Source organism: Budorcas taxicolor, chromosome 1, assembly GCF_023091745.1.
Source record: "Budorcas taxicolor isolate Tak-1 chromosome 1, Takin1.1, whole genome shotgun sequence".
NCBI lineage: Eukaryota > Metazoa > Chordata > Mammalia > Artiodactyla > Bovidae > Budorcas > Budorcas taxicolor.
Genome location: NC_068910.1, coordinates 85,848,683 through 85,872,741, shown reverse-complemented (window position 1 = coordinate 85,872,741; position 24,059 = coordinate 85,848,683). Strand labels below are relative to the sequence as shown.

The following is a 24,059-nucleotide window of genomic DNA, read 5'->3' as shown; positions in this document are numbered from 1 at the left end:
TTTTTAATAGCCCTTCTCTTATAGATTTAAAAATAAAGACAGTTTCTGAAATTTACAGTTAAAGAGTTTTATTTTAAACTGATTGATATTGGAATTTAGGCTTTTTTTAAAATGCATCTGTTAGAGATTCTGCACAAATTTCTGCTTAATGCTTAATTCTTACAAAGGAAGGATCTTAGCATTGATCTATCTTTTTTTTTTTTTAATCATTGTAAACACTGTCTCTTCTTATATTTTCTTTATGTACACAAGGAAGTTTATCAAAATTAGATGTCAGTTTGGGCATCCATGTTCATAAGCAAAATTAGCCTTTTTAAAAATATTTGTCAATTTTTGATATTCAGATTATACTAGTTTTATGTAATATTAAAGAAATTTTCCCCCTTTTTTTTGTTTGGAGCAGTTGAGATATAGAAGTCTTTGAAGATTTGCTATAACAGCACAACTCTAATACAAAATGAGCCTAATTCCTTTATTGGGTATAGATTGTAGGCAGCGTTTTCAGTTATCTGTAGTTTTGCCTGGGTCTCTTCAGTTTTTCTGCTTTGTAAAGTAATTCTGGTAACTTATATTTTCCTAGATGATCATCTGTTTAATAAAGATGCTGTAGTTTATTGGCATAAAGTTATATGTATTATTCTTTTATAAATTTTAAAACTTTTTCCTGTATTTTTTTATCACTTTCCTGATTTCTAATGTTATTTTTATCCCATTTTTTGGTCTTCTATTCAGATTTTTGGAAAGAAAAAGCCTTTTGTGGTCCTTATCTAATTGCCACATTTTTTTCTTTCTTCTGCTTTATTTTGGTTTATTTTCTTTTTCTAGTTTCTTGAAATAAATGTTATTTTATATTGCTTAAGCTGAAATTTCCCTTGTACCAATCTGGCTGTGTCCGTTAGGTTTTGAGATTTCATATTCCCAATATTATTATAATTTTGATTCCTTTGGTCCAAGAATAGTTTATAGAAGAATACTTCTAATTCCTAAGTGTTTAGTTTGGGAGTTACCTTTAATTCCTATTTATATAACATACAGTCAAAGACTATAACCTATATGATTCTGATCCTCTGGAATTTGAAGTAGATTTTTTGTATCTCTTAGTACACTATCAATTTTTAAAATAAAATGATATATTTAGCTTTCTGAATTTTACTCTATCTTACCTTAGATCTTACTGCCTCCAGAGTGTACTATATATTTGTATATTTGGTATTTTAAATAGTCTGTGAAAGTGAAAGTCACTCAGTTGTGTCTGACTCTTTGTGACCCCATGGACTATACAGTCCATGGAATTCTCCAGGCCCGAATGCTGGAGTGGGTAGCCGTTCCCTTCTTCAGGGGATCTTCCCAACTCAGGGATCGAACCCAGGTCTCCTGCCTTACAGGCGGATTCTTTAGCAGCTGAGCCACGAGGGAAGCCCAGATGAAACTTCTATAAGAACTAATACATGTAGAGTATGTTTTATCATGTGATTCAGAAAAGTAGAAAAAAGTCAAACTAGAAATCGTTTGGAAGAAGATTTCAAAAAACAGATTTTTAACCAGTCTCATTGAATGGATCATGTGTGGCTTGATGGGAGATGGTCAAGGACATCATCCAAGTGGAGAACTTAAGAAACAAAAGCTTGTGCGTTTGTGAGGAGTGGAGCTTGATCTAAATAGAGGAGTAACAGGAAATAAGACCTAATAAGTAACGTTGAGCCTGATTAGTCAGACCCCGTTAAATGTTAACTGTAAATTGTGTAAAGATCTCCTGAATACACCAGCGTGGAACACCTCATTGAAAACTTGAAGGAATATATATATATGCAGTATATTTTGAAAGTGAGAAAACTTTTTGAGAAAGAAGTTGATTAACAAAACAATGATAAACAACATTCATTGATAATTTATGCTAATAAAATTTAGTATTTTTGTGTTTGAAAAATTGCTCTACAAACTTAGAAGTGCAATTCTACCTCTACGGGTTTAATAAAACACCTATAAATTGTGAGTTTGGTATTTGCTCGTTATAATTAGGAGAATCGTAAGTAAAGCAAAATCAAGAGGTAAACATCATCTTAAACCTGACAGATAATCTTAACTCTCTAATAGAAATAAATATATATATATATATATATATCCCAGCCTGCATTTTGAAGGGTGGTAGGAGAATGGATAATCATTTAGTATTATAATGTCTGATAATCTAAACTTACATTATTATTTGAGAGAGAATTTTATTTTGGTCATACCAGTTTCAGCCAAAAGAATGACATCTGAAATATTTAAATACACAAAAACCTTCTGATAGCCTATGGCAATCATTGTCTAAAGGGCCGTAAGAGGAGAAACAATTGCTTTTTGTTTTACACTTACTCTCAAATTCAGTAGAGTGTAGTTATTAAATGACCATGTGCCTTTTTTTCAAATTGGAAAGATTAAAGAGTTTGTAAGCAAAGCATGCAGTAATGTGAGTCATGATAGCCTTACATGACAGATATAGTTAGTTTTCATGGCTGCTTTTTAGCACAGCAATAAAACTTGAGAGTGGCATATGTGTATCTAAAATAAAGTTGGAATAATTTATCTATAGAGTAACTAACTTACTCTGTTTATAATGCTAATGTGTATAGAAAGGACTTACTAGCTCCCCCTTAAGTTTAAAAACATATAACTAGAATGTTCCATTTACTGTTTTTCAGGTACATTTTCTCACTTCTATATAATACAGCCAAATAGGTGATAGTATCTGATGGCCAAGAATTGCTTAGGAAACGCATGCAAAAAAACCCTTTCCAATAGAATGGACTTTTTGTAACATATTTTGCATGTAGCTCCAAATATCTTATGGTTAGTAGAAAATAATTTAGATATGATGTCTAATATAAATGAATATTTTAATTAAAGTGTTATCTGTAATTATATGGGCTTCTTACATATGGCAGACTTGATATATATCTCTATACATATTTCTCTGAGCAAATATTTTTCAAATCATTTGCTTATGTGTGGGAACACACATTAGTATTTAATATTTCTCATATAGTAGTTGCAAGTAAAGAAAAGGTTAGCTCAGTATCAAGGTAGTAATAGTGATAGTGTTCATTGATAAACATTACACTGGTAAAATTCAAATATTTTTGAAACAAAAATTTATGGTGAAGAAAAAGGCTTACTTTTTCATCCCTTATTTGTAAGCTCTACAGTTAAAGTTAATTGTGATGGTATTATTATCATCCATTTAAGAGCCAGCCATTTTCTTTCAGACATGAATATTCTAGGGACCTACAGCTCAACCCTAGAATTTTAGATATTAGAGGTGTACTTCACATGGAGCATAGATTAGGAGATATGTCAAGTATCTCAGTCTTCTGATGCCTCTGAATAGACTTTGACCAAACTCTGATAAGTTTTGCAAAATAACTCATGGTAAGCTTAGATGTATTTAAACTATGGAACATGACACAGTGTTCTTAGATATACAACTACATTTTTTGTAATATTTTAAAAGGAAAACATATTTGAATATAAGGATAATTATAATACTGAAGGATGTGAATTATTATAATTAACTAAGATTGGCATTTTGTTGTATTTTCTAGGCAATTAAGTTGGAATATTCAAGGTTGGTTAAATTGGCCCAAGAAGATACCCCACCAGAAACAGACTATCGTTTACATCATGTAATAGTCTACTTTATCCAGAATCAGGCTCCAAAGAAAATCATTGAGAAAACATTGCTAGAACAATTTGCAGATAGAAATTTGAGTTTTGATGAAAGGTAATTTGAAAATACAAAATGTTAAGTATTTTATTCACGTGCTCAAATTGCCCGTGTTGTTTTTATAGCTCCAAGTGCAATTTTTGAATATGTATTTTTACACATAGACATATTTCAGTAAGTGCAGCACAAAATTTGACTTCACTTAATTCAGTTGCTTTGTAATTTATTTGTTACTTATAATCATGACTTTTAAAAGTTTAACCCCAAAATAATTTAAATCATTTTATTACATTTTAATTGTGAACCAAGGTTCTGAGATAAGCAATATAAAGATACACAGAAGAGTATAATATAGTTTTCACTGGCCTTTGGGAACTAAGAACTTCAGAGAAATAAAGAATTTCTGAACCTCTGCACTATGGATATTTTAGGCCAGATAATTTTTTTTGTTTTAGGGTGGGGGCTATCCTTTAATTTGTAAGATATTTAGTATGTTCCTGGCCTCTACCCATTAAGTGCCAATAGTACCCCTCAAGTGCTGACAACCCAGAATGTCTCCAGATACTGCCAAATAGCCCCACTGGGAGCAAAATCATCCTTGTTTGAGAACAGTTGGGGAAAGTAACTAATCAGTATACACAAAGTAATTAAACATCCTCTGACTTAAAGAGAACGCTTAGAATGGTTAAATGAATTTTGGTTTACCCAAAAAGTTTTTTCTTAGAAGTTCCTATAAAACTGTTTACTAATGTTAAAAATTAAAATTTAATCTAGTTAGAATAAATACTATTAAAAAAAAAATTCAGCCCTCAGGTAAACACCCAAAGTATTGAAGTTTTAAAATGTAGAAACATTTATGCTATCTTGGAGTTCATGGTAAACACATTTTAATTCTGAAGTAAATGATTATCCTTTCATGCATTTCTCAAAAATACTGAATTCAAAATATGTGTAGTAGAGAAGAGTGTGGTGGAAAATAAAGCATCTAGGATTAATTTCTGCCTTGTCATATGTCTGCTGTGAAAGTTAGGATTAAGGTTTCAATGCAAGTAAATGGTTTTGAGCATTATCTGGTAAATACTCAGTAAGTATTGGCTATGAGTTTTTATTAGTAATAATGTTGACATCACTTATTTTGTTAAATATAACTGAAGAACTCAGAAAAGTTGACCCTCTTTCATCTGGGCTGTTAGTGTACTGTGTTCCAGTGAGTATATGCTGTTGAATTTGGGGAAGATATTTATGAAGTACTCACATTGACTTTTCAATCTTCTGCAGTTAGCCCTGGCAAGTAAAAATAATTTGTTTTGAAAAATCTACTTTCTCTTGTGCTTGAAATACAGGGTAAACTATATGTGATAACTATAAATATATTTTGGGGAGATATCTTTAGCAGTGGTTCTGATCATAAAATCTGTTGAAATATTGCCATTCCTATATGAAAGGATAGGCACATTTTGGATATCTTCTTATGATTTATGAATAATATTATTTGGGGGAAGTGAGATTTCATGTCTCTGGAGCTTGCTTAATAGAGATACATTATCAATTTTTAAAAAACTTTTTTTAATGTTTAATAGAACATAATTTTAAATTCATATAGAAATATAACATGGTGAATTACAATTATTGCTTCTGTCATCTTTATATACTTTGTAAATATCCAGTATTGTCCAAAAAATGAGATTTTTCACTTATTTGAAATTTGTTTCCTCAAAAATATTGCACAGTGATAGTGGATTTCATTTTCATATGTGTTGGGTAGTTTAATTTTGCATACAACATTTTTTAAGTTTTTATGGATTTTGCTTTTAATTTAGAAATATTTTTTCTTTCATTTGAAGGTGTCACAACATAATGAAAGTTGCTCAAGCCAAAATTGAAATGATAAAACCTGAAGAAGTAAACATGGAGGAGTATGAGGTAATGTGCCTTTTGGAAGGTTGACTGAGGAATTCTTTAGTTCAGTAATCTTTCATTTCAGTATAGCTAATAATCACGTGAGAAAATTCATCATGAAGGGGTAAAGTAACCTGCCTGAGGTTATCATAGCTTCATGTCACAACTTGGTTAGCAGAACCTACATTCTTAAATGCTGTATTATAGTGAAGCCATGCTATACACTTTCTTTGATTCATATATATATTTTTTGAGGGGAAGTTAAAAATTGGTTTCAGTCATTGTATGCCTTCTGCATTTGTCATTATTGGACAGAGTTGTGTGAGGGAGGCACACATGTGAGCGTTTGTAGTGTGCTTGTGGTAGTTCCGTGCACAAAATTCTCTTTGTGTTAACTTTGGCTTTAAAATTAAGTTACAATTCAAACACCTGGTATTTTGTCAGATTTTTAAGTTTAACTTTCTACATTGTTTTTCCAAAAATTTTTACATGAATAAATTTTAATTTGCATTCATGAGTGCCTTTGGTTAGTGATTGGTCATGTTTGCAAACCTCATTACTTTATATTCCCTTAAACAATTAGTATAACTCACTACATTTAACAGATAAAAGGAAGGATACAGAAAAACATTCATTTTTGATCAAAACTTTTAGCTAACCTGGAATACAAGGTAACTACTTTAGTCTACTGAAGAGTGTCTTAAAAAACAAAAACTAACAGAACTACCATAAACTACCATAAACATCATATTGAAATCTGAACATTGAAAACTTTCCTTTTGTGATCAAGAAAAAGACAGGGATGTATGCCAGTTTTATTCAACACTGTACTGGAAGTTTAAGCAGTACAGTAAGGCAATAAAAATAAAGCAAAAAGTAAGAGATTGCAAAAGAAGAAACAAAGCTTTTGTTATTTACAGATGTTTTATATATAGAAAAGAAAAAGCTAGATAAATTTATTGGAGATAAATAAAGATAATAAGAGAGCTTTGTAAAATACAAATCTATCATCTAGCCCCCGAGCCTGGAACCACCAGGACACCCATGGATATTTATCCTGGTCCCGAGGATTTTCTGCCTTCTAGTCTAGCCATCCTGGCATCCAGTCCGCTTCTCTCCACCTCAGACTCTGCGGCTGCCCAGAGAACTGGGCGCCAGATACCAGGTTCTAGGACCTAGAAGACCCTTTCTGGAGGCCAGGATATTCAGATGGCAAGAATATACAGAAGAACTGTACAAAAAAGATCTCCACGACCCAGGTAATCACGATGGTGTGATCACTCATCTAGAGCCAGACATCCTGGAATGTGAAGTCAAGTGGGCCTTAGAAAGCATCACTACGAATAAAGCTAGTGGAGGTGATGGAATTCCAGTTGAGCTACTTCAAATCCTGAAAGATGATGCTGTGAAAGTGCTGCACTCCATATGCCAGCAAATTTGGAAAACTCAGCAGTGGCCACAGGACTGGAAAAGGTCCGTTTTCATTCCAATCCCAAAGAAAGGCAATGCCAAAGAATGCTCAAACTACCGCACAATTGCACTCATCTCACACGCTAATAAAGTAATGCTCAAAATTCTCCAAGCCAGGCTTCAGCCATACATGAACCGTGAACTTCCTGATGTTCAAGCTGGTTTTAGAAAAGGCAGAGGAACCAGAGATCAAATTGCCAGCATCCGTTGGATCATGGACAAAGCAAGAGAGTTCCAGAAAAACATCTATTTCTGCTTTATTGACTATGCCAAAGCCTTTGCCTGTGTGGATCACAATAAACTGTGGAAAATTCTGAAAGAGATAGGAATACCAGACCACCTGACCTGCCTCTTGAGAAATCTGTATGCAGGTCAGGAAACAACAGTTAGAACTGGACATGAAACAACAGACTGGTTCCAAATAGGAAAAGGAGTACGTCAAGGCTGTGTATTGTCACCCTGCTTATTTAACTTCTATGCAGAGTACATCATGAGAAACGCTGGACTGGAAGAAATGCAAGCTGGAATCAAGATTGCCAGGAGAAATATCAATAACCTCAGATATGCAGATGACACCACCCTTATGGCAGAAAGTGAACAGGAACTCAAAAGCCTCTTGATAAAAGTGAAAGAGGAGAGCGAAAAAGAGGGCTTAAAGCTCAACATTGAGAAAACTAAGATCATGGCATCCGGTGCCATCACTTCATGGGAAATAGATGGGGAAACAGTGGAAACAGTGTCAGACTTTATTTTTTGGGGCTCCAAAATCACTGTAGATGGTGATTGCAGCCATGAAATTAAAAGACGCTTACTCCTTGGAAGAAAAGTTATGAGCAACCTAGATAGCATATTGAAAAGCAGAGACATTACTTTGCCAACTAAGGTCCGTCTAGTCAAGGCTATGGTTTTTCCAGTAGTCATGTATGGATGTGAGAGTTGGACTGTGAAGAAGGCTGAGCGCTGAAGAATTGATGCTTTTGATATGTGGTGTTGCAGAGGACTCTTGAGAGTCCCCTGGACTTCAAGGAGATCTAACCAGTCCATTCTGAAGGAGATCAGCCTTGGGATTTCTTTGGAAGGAATGATGCTAAAGCTGAAACTCCAGTTCTTTGGCCACCTCATGCAAAGAGTTGACTCATTGGAAAAGACTTTGATGCTGGGAGGGATTAGGGGCAGGAGGAGAAGGGGACAACAGAGGATTAGATGGCTGGATGGCATCACTGACTCGATGGACGTGAATCTGAGTGAACTCCGGGAGATGGTGACGGACAAGGAGGCCTGGCGTGCTGCGGTTCATGGGGTTGCAAAGAGTCGGACACAACTGAGCCACTGAACTGAACTCTGCATAATTTTAGGAGATGTTATAAAGAAGACCTAAGTTAATGGATGTATGTATTGTGTTTGGAAAACTTGGTGTTGTAGAGATGTCAGTTTTCCACAGAATGGTTTATTGAAACTGTTCAGTTTCTGACAAACTTCTAGCAAGTTGTTTTATGGAGCTTAATAAGTGATCAAAAATTTTATGGAAATGCAAACATTCTAGTATCAGTATTCTTGTAGAACAAGGTAGGAAGGTTATTTTCACTTGAAATCAATATAAACTATCTTAACTTTAATACTTTACAATAATATTATTATAAGAATGGATAAATTTGAATTATAAGGCAAATAGAAAATCTGGGAACATAGCCACAAAAAAATGGACACCTAATACATGCCAGAGATACAGGCAAATTGGTTGCTAACTCTGCCCTTGTCTCCAAGATTCAGGTTACATGGGACTTGATTTTAATTGTTATTTGCTTCTGCAGTCCCTCCACCAGTTTGCTTCATCAGATTGGATGCTGCATATTTTTATTCTGAAAATTTCTCATATTTTTTCTATTTGCAGAGCCACTAAATCTTACTGGTATTTACATGACGTTTTTGGATTTTGTATATCCCACATATGTTTGTCTTGCTCTGAGTCTCCCATCAGTAATCCTTGGCCTGCAAACCAAATCCAGTTCATCACCTGCTTTTATAAATAAAGTTTTATTGGAACACAAGCCATTTGTTTAAATATTGAATATAAGCACTTTCACCCTACAACTGCGGAGTTGAGTAACTACAACAGAGACTGCATGGCCTGTGAAGCCTAAAGTATTTATTGTCTAACCCTTTAAAGAAGAAGTTTACCTACTGAAAACTTCTAAAGTGAATCTAATGATAACAGAATGGCAATTTGAATACTTCTGCCAGAAAAACTAACTTTATGCTTAAAGATAAATTTTACCCTTATGTGTATTAATGTCTTCTATCCCTCGTGGCTCAGATGGTAAAGAAATCTGCCTGCAATGCTGAAGATCCATATTTGATCCCTGGGTCAGAAAGATCCCCTGGAGAAGGGAATGGCAACCCACTCCAGTATTCTTGCCAGGAGAATTCCATGGACAGAGAAGCCTGGTGGGTTACAGTCCATGGGGTTGCAAAGAGTCAGATAGGACTGAGTGACCAACACTGTCACTTTCAATAGTATGAAAATTTTGCCTTTTTAAATTAAAATGATTTATATTCAAGGAGAATATATCAATAGTTAGCTAGTAACTGGCCTATATGTACCTTACTTTCATTTATTTACAATAACGTGTATAAAAGCTTTCACACTTTTATCATCACTATCTCTTTTAGGTTAATCATATATTGAATTTTAGTTATGATTTTCTTTGAATCAATTTTTATTAAGTAAAAAAATCTTGATTTTTTTTAAAGAAAACTGTTTTCTAAAATTGTAGATTGTTAGTTCTGAATCATTTTGTTATATGACATGCTCAATAATTGTGGGTGTTTTGGAGAGGGGCTGTGAAATGCTTCTCTCTTTTTCACCATATCTCAGTTGAAAAGACTACTTAGCAACCACATTTAAAATTTATCACAAATTTTGCAAAATTAAAAGGTTAAATATATTACATTTTTTATTTTTCTTTCAGTTCCTTAAAACTCTGTTTCAAATAACAGTCTTCAAGCTTTGATTCCTACTAGTTAGCTTCATTTACCTTCTACATTCAATGTGCTGTAGGTCTATAATAATATTTTTTAAAATGTAGTGTTGTTGCTTTACATTATGTCAGTTTCAGGTGTACAGCATAGTTGTTCAGTACGTTTACAGATAATACTCTATTAAAAGGTATTACAAGAAAATAGCTATAATTCCCTGTGTTGTACAATATGTCCTTGTTGCTTATCTATTTTATACATACTTTACATTTTCTAATTCTGTCCTTGTACTGTGCTCCTCCTCCTTTTCCTCTCCCCATGGGTAGCACTATGGAGGTTCCTCAAAAAAATGAAAATAATCCAGCAATTCTCTCTTGAGTATATGTCTGGAAAAAATTGAAAACAGAAATTTGAAAAGATATATGCACCCCAAATATTCTCTGATAATATCTTAATAAACTTTTACACTGAAGAATTTTTGAGAGACAGATGGCCTACCTATTGATTATCTTGCCTTTTGTTTCTGCTATCTTCTAGTGTGATTGTTTAATTTCTCTCATCAGTGTCTACAGTTTTTACCTTTATCTTTACACTGACATGTTTGTATGTAAGAAATTAAAGTCTTGATTTAGGTCTAGTTTATCTTCAGTTTTGAACTCGTTGCTTCTGTTAGTTCAAGTAGTTATCATAAAATGTATTTGTAAGTAGTTTTCATTGTAGTTTTAATATCTATGTACTTTTAATATTCTTTCACCTACAGGAGTGGCATCAGGATTATAGAAAATTCAGGGAAACAACCATGTATCTCATTATTGGGCTAGAAAATTTTCAAAGAGAAAGGTAAGGCAAAATGGACACCCATGATAAGAAAAGCTTAATTCTTGTATTCTATTCAGATGTGACCTCATCTCTTGAAAAGATTTTATTCACAATATATATTTTCAATAAACTTTATTTTATAACTCTCTTAAATTTATAATTGCAAATTGCAAAGTTAATACAAAGAATTCCCATATACAATATATTTTCCATTTGAAATTAAATTTGTAAAGTTAGCATTATTGTCATTGATTTTATCAGCTCTCAGACACTACAGTTGAAGTTTAGAATTAAATAGGATTAGATTGAAGCCTAGATTTGCTAGGGACCAAAGCAGCTGGTTTTCCTTCCCTGGGCTTCCCTTGTGGCTCATCTAGTAAAGAATCTGCCTGCAGTGCAGGAGACCTTGGTTCAATTCCTAGGTCGGGAAGATCCGCTGGAGAAGGGATAGGCTACTCACTCCAGTATTCTTGGGCTTCCCTTGTGGCTCAGCTGGTAAAGAATCCGCCTGCACTGCAGGAGGCCTGGGTTCGATCCCTGAGTTGGGAAGATCCCCTGGAGAATGAGAAGGCTGCCCACTCCAGTATTCTGGCCTGGAGAATTCCACGGACTAGTCCATGGGGTTGCAAAGAGTCAGACGTGACTGAGCAACTTTCACGTTAACTTTCAAAGCAGCTGGTAGCCAGCAAATGGAACTCTTTGTATTCTCCAACATCCACCTTCTTGTCACTAGCCTTTTTCCTGTTCTTTCTGAGTTTAATCTTCATCGCAAATTAGCAAATGTTTCTAATGTGTCCCTTTTTCCGAAATTCCAGGTACTGTAAAAATTATATCTTTAGAAAACTGATCTCTTGTCTTCTAAATATTGCAGCTGTAAATATTTTAGATTGCTTCTCATACAAATTACAGGTGATTTTAAAGGAATTTCTACTTACCAAATTGTTATTGTTACTGAGAAGAAAGGCTGCATATTGATTTATTGAGCACTATAGATTATTAACTAATTACATTTATTTATTATCCATGTATTTAATTCATATCCTTTAATTTACTTGACTAGGGATTTTTTAAGTGCCATGTTTAAAATGCACTGTAATATTGCCACCAAGTAAAAAGGATATTGATTTTTTTTTCTTTCCTTTTTTATTGTGTATTTTACCTCCACTAGAAGTAGTAATGCTATTTTTTTAAATGCCAGCATGGAGTATTACTTCTAGAACTACGCTGTACAAGATGGTGGCTAAGGAGCCACGTAGGACAATTTAATTTAATTACAATTTTTAAAACTTTTCAGTTTCTCAGTCATACTAGCCGCATTTCTGATGTCCAGTAGTCACATGTGACTGATGGCTGCTGTTTCGGCCAGCACAGACACACCACTTCCATTACTGCAGGAAGTTCTGTTGAACAGTGCCACTCTGTTCATTGGACAAGCACAATGCCATCAAAATCTTGAAAGTTAACACGTAAAAGTAGAAAAGTAAAAAGTAATATTAATACTTGGAGGCAAATTATTGAAGTCCTAGTGATTGTGTACTTTTAAGATAATTCACTTTGGTCAGCTGAAGTAGAAAATATTTTGATCAATAGCTCTCTTTTATAAAATCATATTTTGGCCAACATTCTATTTCTTTAATAGGAATATTCTAATTTGCTTTAGGATTTTAGAGATTAAGGTTTCTAAGAAAAATATGAATATGCCCTTACAATAGCATAGACTGTGTAAAAGGCTTTTCCATTTAACAGATAAAGAAACTAGGCTCCAAAGTGATACAGTAGCTTTGCCAAGGTCACACAGCTGACTAGGGAGAGAAAAATTGAAATAAAGGCCTCTGTGTTCTTATATTATTTAATGAAATAAGAAAAGGACAAAGTGTATTCATCATCTCAGTAAGAACTAAAAAATGAAACTTTTTTCTTTGCTCTCTACATCACTTCTGTATTAGCTTTTCTGAGCTAGCATTTGCTAAAGGACTTTAAGTAAATTGTGTTTAAATTTCATAATTTACTTAATCTTAAATATATTCTTATTGGTAAAATGAATATTATTATCATGGCAAATGTTTATTATTAAATTGGAAATATCAGTTAGGAAATTAGTGATTGTAGAAAATAATATTTATGGAATTTTGTAAAAAGAAATGTTAATTATACCACAAATGTAGCAGTTACCATAACTAGCAGTATATAAGAAGTTGGCGAAATGCTCTGTCAAACTTTTTTAAATGAAAATATAGCACTTGAAAGCCATAAATTAAATATTTATTAATGGGCTAGTGTTACTTCTATGAGTAGTGAAATGAAATCATGCTTTTAGAAGCCATGGTTCTATAGCAGTAAAAATGAAAATTAAAGAGAATCTACCAGGCTACATAGTCTTATTTTATCTTAAATAAGATTTTGGTAACTGGACTGCTGAATTTTATTCTAATTTACTTGAAATGGAAGCACTTTAAAGGCTGATGAAATGTGGAACATTCTGTGTACTTCACTAGAAAATTGGAATAAGTTCATGGTTTCAGAGCTATTCTCAGAGAGATGACTCAGGTCTAGAATGCCAGATATGGATGCCATTCCAGGGAGACCTTTCAACTGGGAACTTAATGGCTGTAAAAGGAAAGGTAGATGTGCCAGCAGACTAACTCAGCTTAGTGGCACAAGGCAGCATTTGATACTATTGTCACTCTCTAAACAAAAAAAGCTTTAGCTGAGACTATACCCATATTATTTCAAAATAAGATTTCATGCCCTAAATTCAAGCAAAAACAGATCCCTGGGAAAAGCTGTTTTCAAAAAGTATTTAAAAGAACATATGTTTAATGAAGTAGTTTCAGATGTATAATTTGATTTGTCATGAATGACCATGTTTATTTCCCTGTAATTCTACATTTAACATTTGGACTGTATAATTGACTTGTTTGTGTCTGAGCACCTGAAATTAACAAACAGTAACAATGATGGGCAGTATTACTTAAAGAGTTATAAAATATTGTTTCTGTACAACATTTCACTTCTTAGGATGTTGCATTTTTCAGAATTTGTAAGATATGCTGTGAGTAGAAAAATTAGCTTATAGGAGGTATCTTAAAACATCTTTCATATTTCAGTTATATAGATATATTGTTGTTGTTTTAGTCACTAAGTCAAGTCTGACTCATTTGTGACACCGTGAACTGTAGCCCACCAGGCTCCTCTGTCCATGGGATTCCCCAGGCAAGAATACTGGAGTTAGTCGCCATCCCCTCCTACAAGGGATCTTCCTGACCCAGGGATCAAACCTGTGTCTCCTTATTGCAGGCAGATTCTTTACCGCTGGGCCACCAGGGAAGCCCATACAGATAAACAACTGTATATATTTGTCCTACAGCATGTTAGAGAAGGGATAATCATTTTAGAGACAAATATAATACTGATATTTGTGTCATATTCCCTTTTTAAAACTTAGTTTGAACTTCATGAGGTCTAGAGTTATAGCAATATTAAATATTAAACAAAGGCCTGACCCTGTCTGCCTTTTATGTTAGTATTTGTACCCCAGTAGATTTCCCAGATTTGGAAGCATTTTTTCCCTTTCTACTTCACCCACCTCCTTTGGATATTCTACTCTCTGTTAACTTTTCTCAATGACTGGAACTGTGCCCTCACATAGGGAAGAAAAAAACAAAGTGATGAACAGTAGTCATTTAATTAATCAAATAATGTTTGTGATAAGCAAAGTAACCTGATCAGTCCCTCAAACAAAATGTCATGGTGTTGCTAAAAAAGTAGACTGTTGACTTTCACGTCAGTGTTAATTTTGAATCTAAATGGAAAGAATTAGCAAAGAAGATAGAAGGAACTCTCTGAATTACTCAGTTTGGCCTTTTTCTCCCAGTTTTTTCTAACTTTCTAGCTCAATTTTTTTTGGGTTTTTTCCTTTGTTTTAGTTTTAAAACAACTGTCTACTAGCTTCACATGCAGCTGTTGCTCCAGAGATACTCTCAGGCATACAGTGTATCATTAGATGTTTTATTTTAATGTTGATCTGGATAATCAAAATGTAAATGTGTACTTAAAATGTTTTGTAATTGTAGTTACCTTTCTTTTACAAAAATAAAATACTGATGCTGTACTTCTGTTTTTTAAGTTATATAGATTCCTTGCTATTCCTTATCTGTGCTTATCAGAATAACAAAGAACTGTTGTCCAAAGGCCCATACAGAGGACATGATGAAGAACTGATATCACATTATAGAAGAGAATGTTTACTAGTAAGTTGAAGGCACATAGTGTGTGTTTACTCTATCATATTGTTTTACATTGGGCAGTTTTTTAGACTCATGTAAATGACTATAAATTCTGATGTGGTAATTGTCATGATGATGTCTGTCTTCTGGGTCTACTTCCTTGAGGTGTGGGAGACTATACTCAATTCTTTATCCCTTCTTCTTTAAGAATCTTAAGTTTTACAGATGATAAATAAGAACTGTTCTTAAAATGAGATCAGAATAATTAATTTTTATATCTTGATTTCTTCTCATTCTACCATTCCCTTTTTTGATGTAGAAGAGGTGCTGAATGGTATGATAAATTATCATTATTATTATTCCAGAAAAAGTATAGTTTTTCTGAGTTTTTATAAAGAGTATATTTGGTGTATATAACGTTAAATAATTCATTGTAATATGAAGGTTTTTTCCATTTGGTCATTGAAATTTTTTCCTCAAGTATTTTTACTGTGTATGTGCTTAAATATTATTGTTATGAACTTAAATATTTTCAGCAGTTCTTTTTCCCCACCAGTTTACTTTCTGGCTGGAATATTTTGTTAATGTTTCTTGACTTTGCTTATCTTTAAGTGTAAAACCACAAATTCCATCTTTATACTTTTTATGATTGGATTTCATTTAGCTATTAACATGACTATAGATTGTGAACCTCTAAGTCATGTTTTTTTTTTTTCTATAAAATACATAAAGGTATGCAAGAGTATATCATTTTTGAGCCAATATAGGTTACTTGGTTTACATGTACTTTAAAAAGATTTTCAGTAGGTGTACTGCTGAAATGTTTTCTTTCAGTAGAACTGCAGAGTATATGGTAATTGTAGTCTGCATTATGTCTTCAGAATTTTTGAATGGCAAGAGTAGAAGCTTGTGATTTTGTTTTTTCTCTTAGCTGATTTTATTACATTTGAGTATATTTTAAGACTTTAATTATTGATGGTTTGTATCCATCAAGAATGGTATTCTTAATTTGTTGTTCTTTAGTCATTAAGTCATGTCTGACCCTCTTGTGACCCCATGGACTGTAGCCCGCCAGGCTCCTCTGTCCATGGAATTCTCCCGGCAAGAATACTTGAATGTGTTGCCATTTCCTTCTCCAGGGTATCTTCCCGACCCAGGGATCAAACCTGCATTTCCTGCACTGGCAGGCAGATTCTTTACCTCTGAGCCACCAGGGAATCCCATTCTTAATATGGTCAGTTTCAAAAGGTTTTTAATCAATGCCCAAGAAGGAAGATCTGAATTATATTCAGGTTCATAATCCATGCATTGAATGAATCAAAGCACTTGTTAATGTAAAACTTTGCAGTGTTGGAATATTGAAATGTATTGATAAACCTATTTTAAACATAAAAACAACTAAAATACTGTCTACCGTAATGGTAGACAGTGTTTATATTATGGTAGACAGTGTTTATCATTTTATGTTAGTAAGCCAGCCACATTTATTGTTTCACATAGGAATTTAAATGCAGCTTCAAGAGGATTTTAGTGTTCTTTTAGGTGTTTTCTTTTTTCCTTTTTTAGTTGTTTTTTTTTTTGTTAATATTGAGAATTTACTGAGTATCAGATTCTGAGGGATGCAAAGATAAGAGCCATTATTATATCCTAAGAGAATTCAATCTGGTGAGAGATGTATACAAGTAATTTTTATATTTCAGAATAAGTATTATGAGAAATACGCAACATAGTATGTTTGGAATTGTTGGAGAGAAGCTTAAGAAATAAGATAAACACTGATCTGTATCCTAATGGATAAATAGGCATTTTGTGCCTTGTAGAGAAGGGGCAAGAAATTCTCGACAAAGGAATATCGTATGAAAAGACATGGAGAGTGTACGACAGAAAATGAAGATAAGTCTGTTGTGGCTTAGTTATGAGAAACAAGTGTAGGTGGAAGTGATGAAGCCACCAGTGTTTGTTGATGTCAGACTGTGTAGAAGCTTATGCATCATTCTCATGAGTTGGTTGTAAAGTTGGAATAAATTGGGCATAATCAGTTTTGTTTTTAGAAAATAATTCTGGCAGTAGTATACTTGAATATGGACTGGAATGGAGTAAAGATTGAAACAAAGAACCCTAGAAAAGATAGACAGGGAAAAGAGGAAGAGTCTCAACTAAGAGGTACAGTATGAAAGAGAAGTTATGTAAATGGCAAAGGAGATGGTCGGTAACGATGAGATGAGTGTGAAGAAGGAAGTAGAGGCATTAAAGCCTCATGACTTACTAGATCTGTTTTGTCTTTGGCTTTGGGGACTCTGAAGAGAATGAATAGGCTGGCTTTGGATATAACTACGCTTAAATTGTCTCTAGGATCTGTTTTGATTTAGTGAACATAACATCAAATTCAGAATAATAATGTCTTTGAATGCAAATTGTAAAAATTACACTATATACTTCAAGGCTTATCTCATTTAATCCTCTTAGCCACTATGTGAGGAAGGTTATATACTATGCCATTTTTCATATAAAGAAGCTGAAGCTAGGAAATTAGTTGTTTGCTGACTGTTAGATAATTACTTAGTGGCTGAGTTGGACTTTTAGCATAAGCTTTCTACAAAGTCAAGATGAATTGCATAAGAATGTCATAACCTAAGAAATAATATGATTTTTATAATTTAAATTATTTTTAAAATATGAAGATTATTTAAAAACCATACTCTCTCTAAACGTGAGATTTCAGACATAAACGTCTCATGAGCAGCTGGGAGGGAGGCTCATGACAGAAGGGGCTATGTGTATTCTTATAGCTGATTCATATACACAACATTGTTAGAGCAGTTATCCTCCAATTTAAAAAAATGTTTTAAGTCTTATTATACCTGTATCTTTTTTCTATCTCCCATGTCTGTATTTCTTATCTCATGGATTTCTTACTTCTGTTTAATTAGATGTCAGCATGCTTGGTCTCTGCTCCCTCCTGCCACTTGTTTTTATAAATGAAGTTTTACCGAAACATAGCCCTGCCCATTCATTTACATACGACTGTCTTGGTGCAGCAATATTAATGTCATTGCAACAAAGACTATATAGCCCTCAGAGCCTAAAATATTCCCTGTCTTGTCCTTTACAGAGAAAATGTTACTGATCCCTGTATTGTAACAGATTGTGAGCTCCATGAGAGTTTTCTTATTAATCATTTGGGTACCCCTACAACTAAAACAGTTTCTGGCACATGGCATGTACTGAGTAAGAATTTTTTGAAGAAATGAATGATTTAATTGATTACCTTTATATTTTTGTATCAAGAAAGATAACAGTCCCTGTTCAGCTGACATTTATGGAAAAGATGAGTTTTTCAAAATTAGTATGGAATCTGAATTTCTTTGCTTTTAAAATTACTTTGAGTGCTTATCATATTTTAGAATTGGGGTAATTCACCTCTGGACAATTAATTTAAAAATAGTTCCTATAGTGATGATCAAAGTAAACTGAATATGAACTTTAAAAACATGACAACAGTATTTTTCTGACTTTTTTTTTTGCTCTTGTTTCTATTGTAACATGCAAATCCTTTTCTAAGAAACTTTTCTCACTCAATAAGCTGAGGTTGCTTTTTCTGATTTCCATTTGTTCTATTACTGTTTGCAAACATGCTTATTATGTTGCCTTCATTATTGTGAGATATTTTTACTTAATTGAAAAAGGAAACAAACCTGTTTTTTTTTCCTCTCTTTCTCTCTCATTGCATTAAGAAATTAAATGAGCAAGCTGCAGAACTGTTTGAATCTGGAGAGGATAGAGAAGTAAACAATGGTCTGATTATCATGAATGAATTTATTGTCCCATTTTTGCCCCTGTTATTGGTGGATGAAATGGAAGAGAAAGACATACTTGCTGTGGAAGATATGAGAAATCGATGGTGTTCCTATCTTGGACAAGAAATGGAATGTAAGTTGAAACAATGCTAGTGGATTCCTGAGTTGTTGGGATTAAAAGGTGTTAGAATTAGATGTTAGTTATTATCATTTTAATATTCTGTGACATTGTTACATTCACATGATTTTTTTTCTTATTTACAAACTAAACTGTACATACTGCTGTTGCCATTCATGCTTTACTTCTTCCTCCTAAATGGCAATGATTTTGCATGCTTTGAAACAAAATATCGGCTGCCTACTCTAAATTAATAAATCTTGTTGAAGATAATTTTTCTCCCTGTCAGTTTTTAGTTATATCTGATTGTTTGTATTTGCAGCAAACCTCCAAGAGAAGCTGACAGATTTTCTGCCAAAGCTGCTCGATTGTTCTACGGAGGTTAAAGGTTTCCATGAGCCGCCTAAGTTACCTCCGTACTCCACACATGAACTCTGTGAGCGATTTACCCGAATCATGCTGTCCCTCAGTCGAACTCCTGCTGATGGAAGATAAACTGCACATACCCTCCCTGAACACACTGTATAAACTTTTTTTAGTTCTTAGCCCTTGCCTTCCTGTCACAGGGTTTGCTTGTTGCTGCTATAATTTTTAACTTTTATTTTAATAACTGCAAAAGACAAATTGACTGTACAGACTTTAGCCAGACTGCAAACAATAAAGCTGAGAATCGCATGGCGCTCAAACTTTGTTTTAACCAGAACTGATGTATGATTACCAATCCAATTGATTTTGTTATGGCAAAACCATGCTTTTGCCACTTTTCTGTTACAGTATTACTTTGCCTTTATCTTTTCTTGATCTGCAGCTTTCCATTCAGTCTGGATCCTCCGTGACTATAGCCATTTAAGTGTTCAGCACTGTGTACAATACATAATATTTGGTAGCTTGTAAATGAAATTTAAGAATAAAGTTTTATTTATGGCTACCTATGTGTTTGTAAGCAGGTATATTATATATTAGTGTATTTTTTTAGTTATATAAATGAATTTTTTCCTGGGGATTGTTTATGGGTGATTAAAAGATTAATACAGACTTTTAATTTTGCTCTAATGTTAGCACATTAGAAATTTGCTGAGTATTTGATACTTAAATATTATATTTTTGACTAAGTTGTTATACTTAGTATGGCACCTAAACCTGTTTTGAATTCAAATCAGGTTTTAACCGAAGTGAGCAGCTGATACTTAAGTCAACCACACTGAAACTTTTAACCTTTTCTTAGATTAACCTTTAATTTTTTTAATGTATTATACATATAATATAGCAAAGTGATTATTTCAAGAGATACCAGAAAAAAAGTACTTGAATAAGGGCTATTTAATAGTGAAACTTATGAGAACTATGTATATGTATATATTATATATGTATATATACACATACATACACACATACACACACCCATTCTTCATAATGGAGGACAGTGTTTGCATTATATAATCATTCTATTTTTGTAAATTGTATACCACTTTAATTGCAAATGTTCTCTACTAATCAATGCTGTGAAATGGAAGTTGATATTGTTGAACTAGAAATTATATGAGTATCTTCCCTGCGTTTATTTACTTCCTTTTCAAAAAGGAAAAAAAAACTGTAGAACATTTTATAGGTGGAACTGCTGTTTAAGATTAATGAAGTAATATTGTGAATGAAATCCAATGCTTTAAAGGTAATCATGCTACCAACAACCTATTTTTGAATTTATAAAAATTTCTTTATAAATGATACTTTGTCAGCATAGTAAAATATATCATTATACTATGTGTATGTTTGTTACAGCGTCGCCAAAACTAGTGCTTTTTATAAGTGCCTCTCATAAAAGATCTGGATGGAGGAAGAACAAGAAAATATTAAGCTATTATATAATACTCCTTATAAAGGTATCAATGTACTGCTAAGGTATTAGTGATAAATTGCTATTTCTTTGTAAAGTTAGATTTTGTATATTATAGCCATCAGAATGTGTTTTGGTTTAGATTTTAAATTCTCTACTTAGCAGAATTAGTATTCTGCATTGATTTCAAGTCCTATTGAAAGTTTAGAAACTTACTGTGTATCATCAAAGCATTTATAAAGTATCTTCAGCATTTTATGATATTCTACCATAACAGTAAAGTCATTTGTGTATAATTGACTACTGAGACACAATTTGCTAAACATCATATGGAAATTACTTCTTTTATAAGGTACATCCAGGTAAGTATTATATTTACTCTGTAATTAAAGCCAGTTTATTCATTCCTAATTATGAATCTGAAGTTCTTCTTTTAAAAAGTGACCTTTTTTAAGACCTGAGGAAGCAACTCGTTTTTGTATCAGCTTTTAATCTAATGGTTTAGGTCAGTGAAGTTTTCTTACATTATGTACTGGATTAAATATAACTTAGGGCTAGTAATTTAAAAATCAAAACCTCATAGAACTATTGTCCATGGCAGATTTCACTTTGACTTAATGACTCTAATTTTGATTACTGTAGTACTCCTTTCCCACTCCCCAAAAATTACATTTTGTAAAAATTTAATGTAGAATTCAAATGGAAGTTAAGACTTGGAGGAACTTATAAGATTGTGTATAAGGAGACTTTAGCCACCAGTGAGCCTGAAAGCCTGTAATTCTTTTCAGATTTGTTAAAATACAATGCACTAACTACACTAAATAACTACTTCTCAAAATGTCTCCAGACCAGCAGATTCAGCATCATCTGAGGACTTGTTAGAACTGAAAATTCTTGAGCCCCACATCAGAACTACTGATTTAACACATATTAAGCTTGAAGAGTTAACAAGTTTCAACAAGTCCTTCAGAAGATTCTACTATCTGCTGAAGTTTGAGAACCACAGTACTAAATAATCCCTAGCACCTTTTTGAACCCTTGTTTATTGGAAACTTCATTATTTCTCTCACTGATGCTTTCCAGGAAGTAACTAAAAATACTTTTCCTTAGTTTTAGATTTACTAAGACTAAGGTGGATTCTCTCCTCCTGTGTCTAATTCTCTAGAAGTTCAGTATCTTTGTGATTCAGAATCGTTGACTATGACCTCTGAGTCCTATTGTCATCCTCCAAAAGTAAAATCCCACAGGATACTTGGGAAGAGTGAGTAGGGCAACTTTGTGTAATTACTTTTTTTTAGATTTTTCATTGGTATGCAGATAAAAGTAAGAGTCATGACTGAGGGAACGATGTACACAGTTGAATGCACACACACACACAGACCAGAATTTCGGATTCCCTGTTTATTCCACACACAGTTCTTCTCACACCTTCACTACCGTCCTTGAACCTCCCATTCGACGCTGCTCCAGTAAAATAGGATCTTAATTTACCAAGAAAGTTAAGGAGCTTGGGTATGACCCCCTCCAATTTCTCACCCCCATACTTGTAAATTTACAGTTAATTGTTAACCAGGTTGTGATAAGGAATAGACATTATTGATAACCCAATGTTACAAGGAAAGTATAAGTAAAATGTATGAAATGAGTTTATAAATTTAATTAAAAGTACATTCATTACATGGAGGACATATTTGCTCTTTGACAGAATTAGAAAACTCACTTTTTTTGCTTTGTATTAGCCCAAAGGCTGTACAATATATTTGTCCTTTAGCGAATGGCTTTTTTTCAATAATCTGGAGCCAGTTATGTATCCTTAACCCTAGTTGTGGATCAAAAGCATATGAGGAGCTTTCTTTACAAAAGGTGTCTAGGTCCTCTCTTATCATGTGAATTCTTAAAAGCCTTTTACAGTGACAGATGTTTGAGAACATTGAGTAAATGCTTCTCCAACTTTAATTTTTCTAAGGATCACCTGTGGCCTTCCCCTCAGAGGCTGACTGACTGAGCCTGGCTAAAGTAGGGCAGAGAAACTTGCCTTCTGCATTGTTGCAAGTGACATGAAAAGGCAGGGAGCTTAAATTTTCAGATGACCCCCTCAGCCATACAGCATGCCCAGTTTAGTCTGTGCTCTAGCCGAAGCTGCTCTCAAATGTTTTTCAGTCCTTAACTCGTGAACTTTCTCTTCTGAGTGGCTGGCTAAGAGTGCAGGTTCCAGAACCAGATTGCCTGGGTCTGGATTACTGTGTTGGTCTTGAGTGAACTCTTTAACTCCTCTGTGCCTAAGTTCCTTCTATAAAATAGGATTACAGTAAAAACTACCTTACATAATTCCTTTAAAAGATGAAGTGGGTTTCTATATTAAACAAAAACTCTCAGAAAGTGTCACAGTATGAGTGTTGAGTTTGTTGTCAGCCATTTTAAAGTTTGTCATTGTTGGCTTTGGCTAGTAATTTTCAGAGTCTCTGCCTTCCTGAGACAGACTTCTTTGCATTCTTCTCGTTCTTTTGTTTTCTTTCTACTCAAATGTCAGGGTTTCTGTTCTTGGCCCACTTCTAACTCTTCATGCTTCCCAGACAGTCATGTCAGCTAGTTTGTCTTCTTATACTGCAAACTATACTTCTTATAGTTTGTCTTCTATACATGCCTCTGATTCACAAGTTTGTGTTGCTAACTGAACCTCCTTTGTACATTTTAGATCCATGTGTGTGCCCATGTGTTTGTTCAACACAGAGACTTGGATGTTTCATGGGCACTTTAAATTCCGCACATCCAAAACTGAATTCACCGCTTCTTCCCACACCTGATTCTCTTATTTTCTCTTAGAGAGTGATACACTGATTCAGAAATAAGGAAGTATTCTCAATTCTACTTGTATTTCTCCTTGATTACCAGGTGTCGACAGGTCAGATTTTCCCTTGCACATGCACCCCTCACTACTGTCAGTGAGATTTCTCATCTAATTTGGACAATTGAATTTGCCCTGAGTGGCCTATCTTTGACCTTGCCACTTTAGTCCATCTTACATACTGTTGGCAGAATCATCTTTCAAAGTGGTTTTGCATATCCATCTTCCTTTGCTGGCCTCAACTCCTTTAGAAGGAGATAGTATCTCCTGTTTTTTGTAACCCTAGTATCTGTTAAAATACCTGGCAGATTAACACAGGTGCAGCCTGGTCCTCCAGTCACCTCAGACCGTCCTGGTCTAGCATGATAA

The 24,059-nt window shown here is 33.7% G+C and overlaps 1 protein-coding gene across 1 annotated transcript in view; it reads left to right on the top strand.

The window, feature by feature from the left end:
• USP25 (ubiquitin specific peptidase 25) overlaps positions 1–21,246 on the top strand; it is a 165,575-nt gene extending 144,329 nt beyond the window's left edge. The window contains exons 21-26 of the mRNA XM_052650201.1: positions 3,585–3,763; positions 5,551–5,629; positions 10,812–10,891; positions 14,997–15,120; positions 18,831–19,026; positions 19,334–21,246. Coding sequence (XP_052506161.1) covers positions 3,585–3,763; positions 5,551–5,629; positions 10,812–10,891; positions 14,997–15,120; positions 18,831–19,026; positions 19,334–19,506 — 831 coding nt within the window. The 3' untranslated portion in view covers positions 19,507–21,246. The remainder of the gene's footprint in view (positions 1–3,584; positions 3,764–5,550; positions 5,630–10,811; positions 10,892–14,996; positions 15,121–18,830; positions 19,027–19,333) is intronic.
• The last annotated feature ends 2,813 nt before the right edge of the window (positions 21,247–24,059 follow it).